The sequence below is a fragment of the Gobius niger genome, assembly GCF_951799975.1.
Source record: "Gobius niger genome assembly, chromosome: 16".
NCBI lineage: Eukaryota > Metazoa > Chordata > Actinopteri > Gobiiformes > Gobiidae > Gobius > Gobius niger.
This window is the reverse complement of record NC_136867.1, coordinates 26,653,083-26,669,630: the sequence shown is the minus strand read 5'-3', so window position 1 is coordinate 26,669,630 and position 16,548 is coordinate 26,653,083. Positions and strand designations below refer to the sequence as shown.

The 16,548-nt window shown below is 41.4% G+C and overlaps 2 protein-coding genes across 2 annotated transcripts; one reads left to right on the top strand and one right to left on the bottom strand.

Moving 5' to 3' along the window:
• The first annotated feature begins 690 nt into the window (after positions 1-690).
• ankrd66 (ankyrin repeat domain 66) lies at positions 691-4,568 on the top strand. The gene is made up of 3 exons (XM_079572972.1): positions 691-899; positions 2,724-2,952; positions 4,429-4,568. The coding sequence occupies exons 1-3, from the start codon at positions 761-763 to the stop codon at positions 4,550-4,552; spliced, it is 492 nt and encodes a 163-aa protein (XP_079429098.1). The 5' UTR covers positions 691-760; the 3' UTR covers positions 4,553-4,568.
• A 1,875-nt stretch (positions 4,569-6,443) lies between these two features.
• On the bottom strand, positions 6,444-15,802 carry adgrf3a (adhesion G protein-coupled receptor F3a; the record flags this gene model as incomplete). Its single annotated transcript, XM_079574309.1, has 6 exons — positions 6,444-6,518; positions 6,898-6,939; positions 8,797-10,137; positions 11,784-11,903; positions 12,776-12,960; positions 15,679-15,802. 6 exons carry the CDS (start codon positions 15,800-15,802, stop codon positions 6,444-6,446), a joined length of 1,887 nt encoding a protein of 628 aa, XP_079430435.1.
• Positions 15,803-16,548: the final 746 nt, after the last annotated feature.

Below are 16,548 nucleotides of genomic sequence, written 5' to 3'. Positions count from 1 at the left end.
AAAATGCGAATAAAAAGATCCTTCTAGATGAGTTTTGCAGGTCTTAGCTTTCAAATGAGCTGTTGCTCTGGCCTATAGGCTGTAACCTTTTGGATTTGGGTAAAGCTGAACTGGATAAAATGCACTTGGTTAAAGGGTTAAGTTAAGTTATACTGCATTAATCTCTGTAGAGAAATTAGTTCTCTGCATTTCACCCATCCTCAGTAACGCATGGGGCGACCTGTAGGAGCAGTGAGCTGCCAGCATGGGCCGGCACTCGGGGACCCATCTCCATGATGTGGAGCCAGGCTGGTGGTCAGAAACACCTGGCAGGAGGATAAACCTATTGCACATGTTTTTTATAACCTACCATTAACCTATGCAGACACAGGGAGAACATGCAAACTCCACACAGAAAGGCCCCGTCCAGGTGAGAATCGAACCCGGGCCTGTCGACCTGTAAGGCACAAGCACTAACCACTGCGCCACCGTGCCTAAGGCCACAATTTGATGAAAATCCCCACATTTCACCAATAAAATGCAATAGATCGTGAAATGATCAACTATCTCCACATAATGATGTCACGAGGAGCTGCTTCTGAGTTTTCCACGTCTATATTATCACAACAGTAGGAAAGATTCACACCACGTTTGCTGTTCGGATCCTCAGCATTGCCCTCGTGAACGCAGTACCCCTCAGTGCCAGCAGGTGGCGCTCTCCCCCTCTCCTCCGTGTGTTTGGCCGCTGCCTGGAGACGCACGGCCGGGCCGCAGCCTCGCCATGTCCGAGCTGCACCAGGCGGCGGCCGCGGGGGACTTCGACACCGTGGAGGAAATCCTGCTGCACAACCGGTGCGACCCGAACCAGAGGGACATCGACTGGAGCCACAAGACCCCGCTGCACTGGGCCGCGGCCGGAGGTGCGTGAGGCTCCGGCCCGGGGCGGGGGAGAGGGGGAGAGGGGGAGAGGGGGACAGGTCCCGGGGAGCGCGCGCTGTCGACACCGCGTCACCTCAGCGGGACCAAGTTTCCATTTTGTCATCATAGTATTGTTGAAGCTAAAATATTTATATAATTGGGACACGTGATCTAACTAGTGTATGCTTGATGATAATAATATATAAATTTAAATTGTATTGGTTTTAACCTCTTAACTCCCACCTGAACGGATCCCATTTTCTCCAGTTTGGCTTTACCCGAATCAAAGAGGTTCTTGGGAAAAAAGCACCAAAAATGTTACAAAAGCTCAACCAAAGAGTGACAAAAATTCAACAAAAAAAAATTACAAAAATTTGACAAAAATGTGACAAAAACGCAACAAAAATTTGGCAAAAATTCAACAAAAAAATTACAAAAATTCAACAAAAATGTGACAAAAATTCAACAAAAAATTACATAAATTCAACAAAAATGTGACAAAAATGTGACAAAAATTCAACAAAAAAATTACAAAAATTAAACAAAAATTCAGCAACAAAAATACAAAAATTCAGCAAAAATGTGACAAAAATTCAACCAAAAAAATTACAAAAACGCAACAAAAATTTGACAAAAACGCAACAAAAATGTGGCAAAAATTCAACAAAAAAATTACAAAAATTCAACAAAAATGTGACAAAAATTCAACAAAAAAATTACAAAAATTCAACAAAAATGTGACAAAAACTCAACAAAAAAATTACAAAAACGCAACAAAAATGTGACAAAAACTCAACAAAAATTCAACAAAGATGTGACAAAAATTCAACAAAAAGTGACAAAAAATCAACAAAAACGTGACAAAAATTGGAAAAAAAGAAAGAAAAACATCCAAAAGGTGACACAACACTGCAACAACGCGAGGAAAGAGGTCAGTTTTGTGGGTCTTAGCTTTCAAATGAGGTGCTACACAGCCAAAAGAGGACAGAATGCATTTGGTTTAGGGGGGTTGTTGTATTTCACTCACACAGATCTTACACACAGTTTTAGAAATTAGAAGGTCTTGGCTTTCAAATTAGGTATCACATTGGCATAATAGGCTGAATAGGCTGTCAGGTAACAGGTTAACCCTCCATAGAATAATGTTTGGAATATAACTGACCTCGCATCACACGAATGATCGCATTTTGAGGGACTATTTTCCAGCAGATCACTCCGCCGCCGCGTAGCTTATACAACCACGAAGCTGATGCTGCTCAAATATAAGGTATTTTAAATGCAAAATGGTTAAAATTACTCTATCGTCACAGACATTTATATGGTTAGTCTGGTGTTAAAAGTGATTTGCCTCAGGTGCTCTGTGGAGCGGGACTGTTTTTAATGCAGGCTAGCTGATTCCATAGACATGCACTAGCCTTGCATTAGCCTAGCACCACGAAACACTTCAAACTGCATGAATTACAAACAAAATATCTCCAGGTACAAGCAACACTCTGAATAACTAAGGCCCTATGTCAAAAATCTTTAATGTTCCTTTAATGTTCGGTGCAGCTGTGAGGAAACTTCTGTTGTGATATTGGGCTATACAAAACCATTAAACTTAAACTTAAAAAAGGTTACACACTGTGCCTTTAAAAGAACAAAATCAGATTTAATTCTGTTCTTTTTCATGTACCAACACGTTTTTTTGTTTTTTTCAATATAATTACTCACAGTGGGAAGAGAAATGAAATATTTTACGCAAGGACATGCCATTACTACAAACACATGTAAAAAGAAATAACCTGTGTACAAAGTAAACATTCTAAAGTACATGTTTTGTCCAGGCCACGCGGAGTCTGTGCAGCTGCTCTTGGCTCACGGGGCTCGGCCTTGCCTTCAGACGGAGCTGGGCTGGACGGCGGCTCATTTCGCTGCAGAGTCGGGTCGTCTGGGCGTCCTGCGGCTGCTGCACGTCCACCACGCCCCCCTGGACCGGCCGGACCGCTGCGGGGACACGCCCGCCCGCGTCGCACAGATCTACGGCCATACGGAGTGCGCGCTCTTCCTCAAAAAGTACGTGGGTCGCAGAGAAGTCGGGATGTGGTAGAATAAGCTTCTCCGTCAAGTTTAAAATGCACTTTGGCTGGATTGTTTTTCTCTTGTCCTCTTGGATTTATAGTTTATATTTTTACTTTTTAAAGACCCTATACCTATTTTTTTTGTCTGAAAACAGTAAACAAATTAATACGAGCATGTTTATAAGCATGTTTTACACCTTTCAGGGAGCAGAAAGGAGCTTACTCCCCCCAGGGTTCAGTAATTGGCCCTAAACCTTTTATATTATTTATTAATGATATATTTGAGGCTTCCAAGGACATTAATTTTTTGTTGTTTGCTGATGACACAACTGTGTTCAAATCTGGAACAGATTTAAATGAATTAATGGCCAATATTGAAAGACATGGTTTGATTATAATAAATTGTTCTTAAACTGGGATAAGACAAATTATATGGAGTTTGGAAATAAGAAAAATGCATGTACAAAACTACTTATTGAGGATGTAGATATTGAATGTGTCTCCGAAATCACATTTTTGGGGGTTATCCTAGACAGCAAACTTAGCTGGAAGCCTCATATTGACCACGTCAAAGGTAAAGTTAGTAAAAATATTGGTGTCCTATATAAGGTTAAACACACACTGGATGAGGCTTCATTACAGCTTCTACATCCAGCCTTAATTGTTCCTTATATAACATACTGTATTGAAGTGTGGGGAAATGCATGCACCAGTTATACAGAAAGGCTGTTCTTACTCCAGAAGAAAGCTATAAGTATTGTGACTCTCAAAGGTCCACGAGATCACACAAATAAATTGTTTATAAAATTGCAGACCTCGAAATTTAATGAATTGGTCAAATTTAAAATCCTTCAAATTATGTGGAGAGTGAAAAATAAGCTGGTGCCAATACATATCCAAAACAAATTTATGTTAATCACAGATAGTAACAACAGAAGAAAGGGACATTTCTGGGTACCGTATTCACACACTTCACAAAAACAAAAGGGGTTTCTTGTAAAAGGGATCAGTTTATGGAACTCTTTGGACATTGTTCAAAAATCATATAACACAATCACTCAATTCAATAAAATGTATAAAAAAAATGTCCTGGGAAAATACGAAGGCAACGAAACATACCAACCAATGTTTGACAAATGTGAAACAGTCATTGATTTAGATGTAAAGTATTATTGTACCTTGATATAGGCTAAAACAAATCAAAAACGGGTGAGCCATCTGTTCAGAGCCAGCTCAGATTTTGAAAAAAAAAAAAAAAGGGGCATGAAATTTATAAGACAATGCCTTCCTCATGCTCCTATTCAGCATTGAATACTATTGCTGTTGCTGTTGTTATTATTGTGTCTGTAATAACGCACTGGCTGAATAAAAAAATTTGAGTGAGTTGAGAGTTACTGTCATAATAATGTTCCCTATCGCCAAAAGTACTTCATAACGTATAAGGCTTTTTCACAAATGTCCCGTGTTGCAGGGCGGAGCTGGAGTGCCAGGCCTACCGTAAAATGGCGGCTCAGAAAGGCCTCACTCTGGACGACGTCGACGAGGAGTGGACGGAGGACGGCAAAGAAAACCAAGACAACGTTAACAACATTTAAACTTTATTAATTTCAAGTCAAAGCTCTTATATGTAATGTAGTTTTGCCTTAAAGAACCATCGGCCCCATTCACAAGCGCATTAAACGTTTATTGTGCTTTAAACTTTATTGAATGGTTACAGGCAGAACAGAGCAATGTGTGTGACTGAAACTAAACAACACAACTGGTGATTAATGATTTCATTTTAAGCACATATGACAGACCGTTTCACTATAACACACAGTAGTTGTAAGATTTAGCCTAAGCTTCACCTATTTATTTATTTCACAGTTCTATCCTTGAAATGTACAACTCTCCCTTTTTCCCAGAACATAAAAAACAACAACTTTAAGTCATAAAATCGTCACTTAACGCATTGACTGCCAATGGCGTCTATAGATGTCAATTTGTTTTTTTCAATGGGAACAGCTGCAGCAAAGCCTTGAGCATGTCTGGTGTTAAAATCTTAGTTGTGGTGCCTAATGCTGCCACCTCGTGACTCAATAAAAGAACTACAAGTTATTATATTGAGTCACTAGGTGGCAGAATTGCTCTTTCGTTTTCTCAGCTTTTTGGTTAGAAACCAGCATTTTGGGGGATTTCACCTATTTTCTATGGACGATTACTAAAGAATGGAAAGAGATACAAACAAACCTTTTTTTTAGATGAAAGAAGAGAGTCTAATCTTTCTGTTGGTGGGTTTCGTGTTGACATGGACCTAGACCTACATTTTCTGTGGGTCTTGAAAAACAGTCAAAATCCTGAAAAACCTCTGGCAGTGGGGAGCTCTCTGATTTGAAAATGTCTGGCAGTCAATGAGTTAATGAATGTAAAACCAGGACTAACATGTAACCACACACTTTATCCCATCAAACTAACGAGCTAATATTTAGAAAACCATAAACCGTTTTACTATAACACACAATAGTTGTAGGATTTAGCCTAAGCTTCACCTATTTATTTATTTCACAGTTCGATCCTTGAAATGCACAACTCTCCCTCCTTCCCAGAACATTAAAAAACAACTTTAAGTCATAAAAACACCACTTCATTAAAGTAAAACCAGGACTAATATGTAACCACACACTTTATCCCATCAAACTAACGAGCTAATAATTAGAAAAGCTTAAAAACTAAACTCACTGTGAATGTAAATACAGTCCCGATCAAAAGTTTAAGACTAGTTGAAAAATGGCATAAATTCATATTTTGCAAGTTTGGATCTGAACAAGGAAACAAGTAAAAGTTCAATATGCAACAAGAAGAAATTTGATTAAAGGGGCTATATGGAGTTTAAATGCAAAAATGTGGCCACTGGACGATCCTTGGCCCAAATGACGGCCGTTATAAATGACAGATTTGGCCTTTTAAAGGAACAGGCCACCGTTTTTACATACGAGTTCATTTGACTGCCACCGGACCGGAGACCCCAATACACACTTATAGAATCACGAAGAAGAAGCTAACAGGCTAACGGGCAAAGCTAACTGTGGAATAGCGCCACTTAAACAGTATTTACAGCCAAGTTTGAGTGAAAAACATTATTTCCATTGTATAATTGGATGTGCAAAATCCCTCTCTCCGTTCGCCTTTTCTGTCAGCGTAGTATTTACTCTCCAAGACAATTAATAAGTTAAAAAATCGTAACTTGCTACAACACCTGCAGTTGTGCTTACGGCCTCTAGGGGCAAGAGTTACTTAGTACTGATTTAAAGGCATGTGGTCCTAAACTTTGGATCAGCTGCAAAAACAGCCTATTTCAGTTTATATGTTGTTTTCTCTCACTCTCATTTCTTTTTCTTGCATATTGAAGTTCTACTTGGAACTTGGATCCAACCAGGGACTGTACAAATATACATTCAATATCTCAACCTTCTGAAACATTAAAAAATCCATGATGTTTGTTGTCGGTCACTTCTTCATCTTGTCGTCGTCTTTACACGATTGGTCCACGCTGCTGACGCTGGAGGACATGGCCGAGACGCCCTGAGATGAGGTCGAGGTGACATTATACACAAAGATATTCACAAAGCATTGACTCATTTCACATTTCAAACAAAACCAAAGTGTTCTTACCGACAGTTTCTTCCTGAAATATCTCTGCAGCCCCTCACGCACCTGTCGGGTTTGAAATCTGATTCAGAATTTGACTAACGAAGACCTAGCCTAATTTCATCCATGGAGACGAGTTGAAAACATCCCTTTCCCAGAAAAGTTACAAAGGCCATGGACTAGACTAGAAGCCACAATTATTTGCAATAATATAAAACTGAAATGCCTTTAAAACGGTTCCTTTTCTTATCTAAACATTGTGCACTAAAACTACAAGAAGGTACAAGAAGGAAGAGTTGGGTGAAGCGCTTACCATTCTGTCGCCCACACATGTTGTGAGGAAAATGTACAGACCCTGCAAAACACAAAAGCAAGTTTACCAAATGTATTAATCTTTCTGTTTACTGTTTGGGATTGTGTCGTGTAGGATTCTTGGCACATTCCATAATAATAAATCAAAGGTTTTGGAAGCATCCAGCCTGAAAATCTAAAGGAAATGACAGTATTTTTTAATCATGTTTAGAATACTTCAACAATGTATTATCTGTGTGAAATAAATATTCTCAAAGTCATCTTGAGGTCCCCTGATTTATATTATAACTTTCCATCTTGAACTGTAAAATTGAAAAGTGAACCCTCTGTTGCATGTTTTCTCGTATTCGTTAATTATCAAATAAACAAAGAGTGCGATTTAAGTTCCAGTCATAATTACCATGACTAAAACCAATATTTAGCCCAATTTTCTTTATATCATCGGGTGATAAACTTTTCAGACCAAGTACCATGTGAAAAAGTAGCTGCTCCTCCAAGGATCTCCAATGACTTACATTGGAGCTAATTCTATTCCACATGAAACCATAAAACATGCAGGTTCTAACAGATCCCAGACGGCTTTTGTGAGAACAGCTACAGTAGCTACTAATGCTGCGTTTCAGGCATTTGGTCAAAAAATCCCAGTTTCCAGTTGCAGCATACGTTTTAAGTGGTGACGTCACAGCTCTACTTTCGGGTTCACATAGACCGGCAGATGTGCGAGAAACTACAAAAAAAACTCTTCAATACCACAATCAATATTTCTGAAACTCAACAGAGAGTTACTGAACATACTTATTTATCAGGCCCATTAGCCAAAAATGCTGAACCTACTGCTGTAAAAGTAATATTTACCAAAATCGGTACATCCGGTTTAGTGGAGAAAAATGCTAACGGCGCAGCAGCTATGCTAACCCCGGAAGTAGCGACTTTAGTAAATATGACTTTTTTAACAGTAGGTGCAGCATTTCCGGCTAATGAGTCAGAGAAATAAGTAGGTTCAGTCACTCTCCTTTGAGTTTCAGAAATATTGATTGTGGTTCTTAAGAGTTTTTTCTTGCATATTTGCCGGTCTACGGCAAGTGTGACGTCACACTTGAAAAAAATATATATTAGCATCGTGCTAACGCTAGCTAGCGCTTGCTATGACTGCCGTTTTTTCACTTCTACAGAATAATCTGCTGTGAGAAAATATCCATATGGGCCCGATTTACACTTGACTTTATATTTTCCCCCTCGGCGAGGCCACGCCCCCTTCTATGACGAGATGCCGTTTGTATCTATATGCTTGTGTGACATCACGACTTCCGCTTCTGTGTCCTGGCAGACCGGCAAATATGCGAGAAAAAAACATAAAAAACTCTTAAAAACAATAATTCTGAAACTCAACAGAGAGTTACTGAACCTACTTATTTCTCAGACTCATTAGCCAAAAATGTCGCACCTACTGCTAAAAAAGTAATATTTACTAAAGTCGCTACTTCCGGGGTTAGCGTAGCTGCTGCGCCGTTAGCATTTATCTCCGCCTACCCGGATGTACCGATTTTGGTAAATATTACTTTTTTTACGCATAGTCCTATAGAGTTTGGGAATGTGATGTCATATCGCTAAGCATTATGGGATTAGCAGCAATTGTAAACTAATGGAGATTTTAAAAGTTAAAATACTGGAGTTATTGTTCACATTAAAAGACTTGGACAACACAGTGAGTTAGATGTATTTACCAGCAGTAACTCAGCAGCTAACGTAGCTGTTCCACGGCTATTTTTTCCACTTTTTCCACTGTTTTTAGCTAATGTTAGTCAATGGAAAGGTATGCTAACAGCTGCAAAGATGGCGGATCTCCATGGTAACTCTATTGTCAACATTACCGGTTGAAAACCCTTGAGTCATTGCGTACCTGAAAGGCGTTCATGATGGTGAAGATGTAGTTGACCGCGTAGGCTACGGTCCCGTTGCTCAGGTCGATGAGAATCACCAAGAACCCGAACCCCCAGGTCAGCCCGAAAACCGGAGTCAGGAGAATCACGGAGCGGATCACCGTTTTGGCCGAGTTCTTCTCCTTAATCGTCACCCTTTGCGCCGCTTTTATGGGCTGCAGGAGCCTCATGATCACCAGACACATGAAGAAAACATTCACAAAGACGATGATCCCGACCGGGATGATGAACGTGAAAATGGAACCCTTCAAAGTCCCGTTGTAGACGAGCCAGCGCGTTTCCTTGGAGTAGTACCGCCCTTCTTCACCGTTGTTCGCGAGGAACGTGATCACGACTATCAGCAAAGGACAGACATACCCCACGACTACGGAGAACCGCAAGTAGGCCGTTTTGCCGACTCCGTGGAGGGACAAGTAGACGGTTTTGTGGAGGAGAATGCTGCTGAGGCAAAGCATCCAGAAGAACATGGCGAGAAAGCAGAAATGTTCCAACACGACAAAGGTCTTGCACCAAACCTCGGAAAGTTCGCCGGACAGAGACGACGCGAGGAAGCAAACGTCCCCGATGAGGAGGCAAACCGAGATGTTCACGTGGGCGCAGTGGCGTAAATGCAGCGTGTCCGTCTTCACCACGTCCCTCCAAAGGATCAGCTCAACAGCCAGGCAAACGATAAGGGACACGATCGACACCGACAGTCCGATGTAGGTGACTTCATCCAGGTAGGGCACTTCTAACGGGGCTTTAGCCATGAGGATCGCAAACGCCGAAAGATGATCGCACTCGCAAACTCCCTTATCCGCAGAGTCGGCCCACCTGCAACCCTCTTCGGACCACTCGTGTTTGTCTTTGCTCCAAAACACGCATTTAATTTTAGTATTGCGAGGTCTTGGGCGCTCAAGGTTGAAATCAATACGGATTTTGACACGATCTGCTTTGTTTCGTGAAAGCCGGGTGGTGGAGATGACAATGCTATTGGGGCTATATTTACTATTATTATTCGGTAAGTAACGATCAAGGTGTTGGAAGCCTGTGGTCTTGATAGACACCGCACCCGGACTGGTCAGCGTCACGTTGTTGTTGAAGACTCTATTGCGACAAGGCGCTGTTTGGTTCTGGTTGCAGCTGACCACCTCTAAATTTGGGTTTTTTGTCTGCCTTTTGATGTCTACTTTATTAATCATCTCCTCCACAGATGACAAGTAGTTCTCCGCTAAATGTTTACTGCTGTTCTGTTCGTCTGCCCTTGTCCAAGAACTCTCGAGGCTGAGATCCATCAAGTTACTGGATGAAAGTAAGAAATCCTGCAAAATAAAATATGTAAGTGTATGAAATACCAATGGTTTCAATAAGTCAAGATTAAAGGGATATTTCAGGATTTTTGACATAGGGCCTCATTTCCTAGTTATCCAGAGTGTTGCTGATTTCTGGAGATATTTTTTTTTTGTAATTCATGCAGTTCTTATATTTGAAGAGTTTCGTGGCGCTAGGCTAATCCAAGGCTAGCACATTTCTATGGCATCAGCTAGCCTGCATTGAAAACAGTCTGACCCGCTCCACAGAGCACCTGAGGCAAATCACTTATAACACCAGACTAACCATATAAATGTCTGTGTCCATAGAGTCATTTTTGAAATATAACTGACCTTGCATCACATGAACGATCGCATTTTGAGGGACTATTTTCTAGCAGATCACTCCGCCGCTGCGTAGCTTATACAACCACGAAGCTGATGCTGCTCAAATAAAAAATGGTCAAATTTGTTCTATCGACACAGACAAAACAAATCATAGATTGTGTTTTTCTACTATTGACTAAAAAGACAAAAACCTGAAATACATTCTCTTGACAAAAACTTTTGCTTTTTTGCAACTGAAATGAACACTGGTTGCCAAAAACAAGTAGATTTTGTTCTTAAAAAGTGAAATTTAAGTGAATTAACAAGTCACACAAGCCAGCACCACCTTTAATTTCTTTTTTTTTATCCCAAGAGCTGTGGTGCATTATGGGTGATTTTGGCAGGAGCAAGGCAGTGAAGGCTACACTGATGTATCCTTGCTAAGCAAAGGGAGGACACAGGACTCCAGACGACTTGAACATTAGGTGTGTTTAAGATGAAGTGCGCCTCGCCTCGATTCCAGACGAGACCAGGCGGTGGCGTCCGAGGGCGGAGAAAGGCGCCTCTAATCAAGGCAGACACATCTCAGCCCCGAGAACAGAGAGGAGCCTCAGATCACGCAGCATCTCGCGTTTGATAGAAAGGGTTTGTGAATAAAACTATTTTTAAAGTTTGTGAACGCATTTCTGCTTCTCCCACTCACCAGACTGATGCCCCATCACTGGAGCAAAAATAACAGACTCTCCTCTTACAGTTTAGGATTAGAATAATACACTTATGCTTATTTAAATGTAGGCTATATGTTGAACACACTGGCACTTTCTGTCAAATATGAAGCATGTGAAGCACTTCTGCAGATCAAAGTAGATCTCTGTGATGAGAAAAGATGAGGCCTTGGTCTCACGAGAATACGGGCACCGTCGCACAGGTACGCCACCTGTGCGACGGTGCGAGGCGGGGCCATCTTGGACACGAATCTGACCGGCATGCACCGTTCGCCTGCAGCCGCCTGCAGCGCCTCACTCATCTTAAACACACCTAATGGAACAGCACTTGGGCAGCGAGTGATGATGTAGATGCCTGACCACACCCACTTTTGAGCAAGGCAAGGCACCTAGGCTTTGGGAAACTGCCAATGAGGGCCTTTCCGAAACCGCTCCCTCGTTCCTCACCCTACCCCCTAACACGCCCGCAGAGAGGAGTCCTGTCAGAAACGGACCCCTCAGTGAGGGGAGGTGGGTGAAAAGCTCCTTCTCGGCGAGTCTGCATCGATGCAGGCTCAACAGGTGTGTGTTACACCGGAGAGCATTCATTACAACTATCCAACTCACATTGACGGTGGTTTCGTCGTATGAAGTGATCTCCGGTTTGGTCTTCATGGTTTTGATGACGTTCACAGAGGTCTCCAGGTTGGCCGGGCTGTTGATCGTTTTAGTGTTGTTGGTCACAGACTGAAATTCAGTGAACACACGGCGAGCGTTTTTTACCACTGTTCCCTGTCCAATATCGCAGATCTGTGGAGGCAGCAGTACTTCAGTAAATGTTTAGTGAACATGAGCACTCTGTACCCCCAAGGTACAGAGCGTATTGGGGGAAATTGTTACTGTACAATATATGTGGCATTTTGGCCCACAACCCAAAACGAGTTTGACAGCCCTGGTTTACAAAGTTCTGCTTTTGAAGAGATACAAAGGCAGGCCGGGCTGACCAGGCGAGGGAAACGTAAGGAGCAGCAAACAGTGGTTAAATCAGCTCTGACAGAATGAAATAAAACATTGTGGATTGAGCAGAGCCGCAGGTGACTGAGTCGGCCCCGCCCACTCTTGATTTATTAGAAACATGGAGAAAAAAAAAATCATAGGCCGATAAATCAAGACCTATGATGGTTTTGATCATTCAAACATCAATTTCAGCCTGCAAACAATAAAACCGCCACATGCTCTTTTGAAACTGCTCTTCCACATGCTTGTGTTGGTGCTTCAGCCGTGTTTATGAGAAGTCGTAATAATAAAGTTTGTCCACAAGCGGTCAGTGTTCAAACAGAATGAAGCAGCTCAGACTTGGAACCGTATGATACTTTTTTTTCCCAGGAAAGCAGGTTCCGTTTATGGCTTTGGTGAGGCCTTTCTGTGTGGTGTTTGCATATTCTCTATGTTTCTAATGTCCTCTAGGGCCATAAACCATCTGTCCACAATGAAGTGATCTCTAAATTGGCTCATTATCCATCCACACAAACCGCTCAACATCACGAGCAAAATGGAGGAGAAACATTCCGATTTGAGTGTAGTTTTGCTGTATAAAATGTGATGTGACTTGTTCTCACCACTGCCTTGGACAGAACAGTATCCAGTTTGAGGTTCACACAGAAGGACGTCTCAATGCCCCAGGTCCCGTCCACATTGCAGGGTCTTTCTCTGGTTCCCACTGTGTCACGGCATTTCATCACTGCCGTCGCTCCCGCTTTGGTGTCCGTCCAGTCGCCCTCGGACGGACAGAACTTGTCGCCCACTACAATAAGACAAAAAAACATAAGATAACATCAGCCGGCGGAGGGGATGCTGGAGAACATGGATTAAGTAGGTGAGACCCTTTGGCCAATCTCAACCCCATCCATGTTTTACAGAGTAAGACAAGACTTCCAGTAGTTTCTTGTTTGCGTAAAATGTATGTTGGTTATCAAGGTTTGACCATATATTTAACCTCTTAACTCCCACCTGAGAAAAGACAAGAACACTACAGAAACACTACCACAATGTGACAAAACAAAGAGAAAGAGTGACCAAAACATGCTGGAAAAGCAACAATAACAACAACAAAGAAACAACTGAGGAGTGATGAAAAAGCAACAAACAAATAGCTTTCAAATGATGTGTTACTGAGAGAATGTGTGAATAAAACAAATACAAGAGAAGTTGCTTTTCAATAATGTATTGATTATATTCAAAGGGTCAAAGGTGTATGAGATATATAATAAAAGGAGGTATAGGTTTATAAATGTACACACATTATTTTGCTATAGGAAGTCCAACCTGGGATTTGGGTAAAACTGAACTGGAGAAAATGCACTTGGCTAAGGCGGGGGTTAAGAGGTTAATATCTCAAAAACAATACAAAGCAACCTAAATTGTTGCTTTGAAAGCTTTGGCAATTGATGTAAGTGATGTAAGTGATGTACGTTTGCAGTGCTGTCATTATGTTTTTACAGAAGAGTCCGAAAGAATTCAATCGAAGGAGATGAGAATCTTCTCATATAAGTGCGCACTTTTATTTCTGCATAATAATTAGGGTAACACATCCGCTCAAAAGCTGCTTTTAGCAGTGCTAGCATAATTGCACAAGGGTTTTCTGATCATCAATTACCCTTTAAAGAGAAGAAGAAGAAGAAGAAGAAGAAGATCTTTATTTATATAGCGCCTTTCACAGACATATAGTCACAAAGCGCTTTACATGAGACAATTGAACATTCACTCCATACATAAAGAGGGGGTATTATGCTTTTTTCAGTCACATAGCACCAGTCTATATCACACTACAATGATGGCGAAACCTTCTGTTGGTCTGTAAATGCAGTAAATTAGAAGAACTGCCTTGTATAAAATTGCTCTCTCAAAATGGCTGTAGTGAATATCTTGAAATAGGCCTCTGTCTCTTTAAGAACCTCTGACTCTTTCCGACACGCCCCCTCCACACGCTGTCTGTGGCATCAGTGGGGAGGGGGTTCTGCTGAGGAGCAGTGGTTGGTTACTCGGCTGGTGACCAAAGCTCGGAGGCGTCTCCAGGAGGTGGGGGCGTTCCTAGGAGGACTCAGGCAAAGCCATCAGAGTTTTCACAGATTACTCAAAAATATGTGAATGTGCCAAGGCAACACTTCAGGCATGTTTTTAATGAGGGAATGACATAATAACATGATGTAAAGCTTGAAAAAGTCGATTTTGCATAATACCCCCCTTTAAAGGAGGCCACCGTTTTTACATACTGAGATATGTTCTTACCTGAGCTTTGACGAGTTCTTTAGGACTTTGGCATCCGCACAGTAAACTGAAGATATTACTGCATGAATTTCGAACTACTCCTGGTATTATTACGCCTTACAATGTAGTTCCCCGTTTTATCCGCTTGGAAAATCCACATTGTTGAATTGTGTGTAATTATACTTTGTAGTGGAACACTTCATGTAACCATATTTAAATAGGGAAAATGTGGAAGAGCTTGGTAGCTTCTATCTTGACCTGTTTTGGAGCTATAGAGGAGAGAGGGAGAGGCTAAATGCTAACGCCGTCTGCGCTGTGTTTACGTGACTGAAGGCACGGGTGAAGATCAGACAGGTCCTAAAGAACTCGTCAAAGCTAAGGTAAGAACATATCTCAGTATGTAAAAACGGTGGCCTGTTCCTTTAACACGATTAGCTAACACGATGTACCATTAGGACACTGGAGCGAGGCGCCTCTGCACTCCTTTGTAGGTTAAAAATCACCCGTTTCCAGCTAGAATAGGCATTCACAACATCATCCTCATTAAACAAACTCTGTGCTTTTCTTTCAAAAATAAGGACATTTTACTGAATGGGATTGGTATCGGCCAGCAGATCGGAACATCCCGAATAAGAACTGTACAATTTCACACTGCAAGACTTCATTTGGTCAGTGCCTCTTTGTGTAAAGGTAACGTGCAACGTTTTAAACTCACAACCCACTGAACCTTTAATCACATCTGAATTTAAGTTTTGGGTTAAGTCTTGACTGAAAAGAAAACAGAAGAAGTTTCTATGTAGGTTTTTAGAAAGAACAGTATAGAATAAAATAAAATGACTATTTAAAGGTTATGTTACTCTTAATGCTGATAGATGTGCATATTTGACCTTGTAGTGACCCAGGATGTGCTGTATGAGTCCTCATGGCACGTATACTTTCCATCCCAATGGCCATAAGACGCTCCAGGATCAATTGTTTTGTAGGTTTTCTGGTGTGAGGCTCCATTAGCAGCGAAAACCTTCCAAACAATTGATCCTGGAGCGTCATAGAGATCATTGTGATCACTACAAGGTCAAATACGCACAAATATCAACTTTATTTTCCCATAAAGAGTTACATAATGCACCTTTTAATGAGCAAAAATCTGAGATGAACAGTCAATCAGCACCGGCCTAAACCACCAAGCACACAGTTAAATCTAACAAAGGAAAAAGTATATTGCTCAAGGTCTCAACAACCGTTGAGTGTTCTGTACCTTTGATCAGGATGATCTTCACATCTTTTGTTGCCGTCTGGTTACACCTGTTAGTTAGTTTACAGGTGACTGTGGGATTATCCGACGTGCAGGACACAAAGGTCTGAGCACTGAACACTGTCATCGCGAGAGTGTCTGGAAGAAGCATTTAAATATTTGTTAAAAGTTACAAATGCTCAAAGGTGAATGCGTTTATCGAAAGTAACAACTAACTACTATCAACATGGCAGATTCAGCCGTAATACAGATGATTCAGATCTTCTGCCTGGTGCGAGGACAGCACTGCTCCAAACGCGACATTGGACACGCGTCATCTTGCATGACGTGGGCAGACGAGAGGACGTCACTTACTAACATGACTGAAGCAGCACTGAGCTGCTCTTCTATCGCAGCCTCACATTCTTTTCCTCGTTTACATCGTGCTGCCTCGTGTTCAGAGACACTGCAGGGCCCCACAGCTAGTTTACAAAACAAGTCCACTGAAAAATCACAGATTTTGAAAGGACATGTACATTTATTTGCTAAAATGTGCCTCTTAGAATCAGTATTAAGCTATTGTAGATGATTTTCATGTAATTTTAGCTGTAAAATAATAACTAGATCTTTCGAATAGAGTAAATTATTATTATTGGGGGGCCCTGGGAGTTTTTTGGAACAATAAGGGGGCTGCGATGTCCCAGACTTTGGGAATGGCTGCTTTAGAGCTTTATTCTTTACCGTGAGACTTAGCTGTGATTGACTAAAACAAAAGTCTCACTAAAAGTCCGTCTATTTCATGAACTTATTCCAGTTTACAGAAAAAGGACAGTGCGTACGGGTCAAAGAATGCTAACGTTAAAGCTTCCAGGAAAAATGTGTCTGAAGAACAAG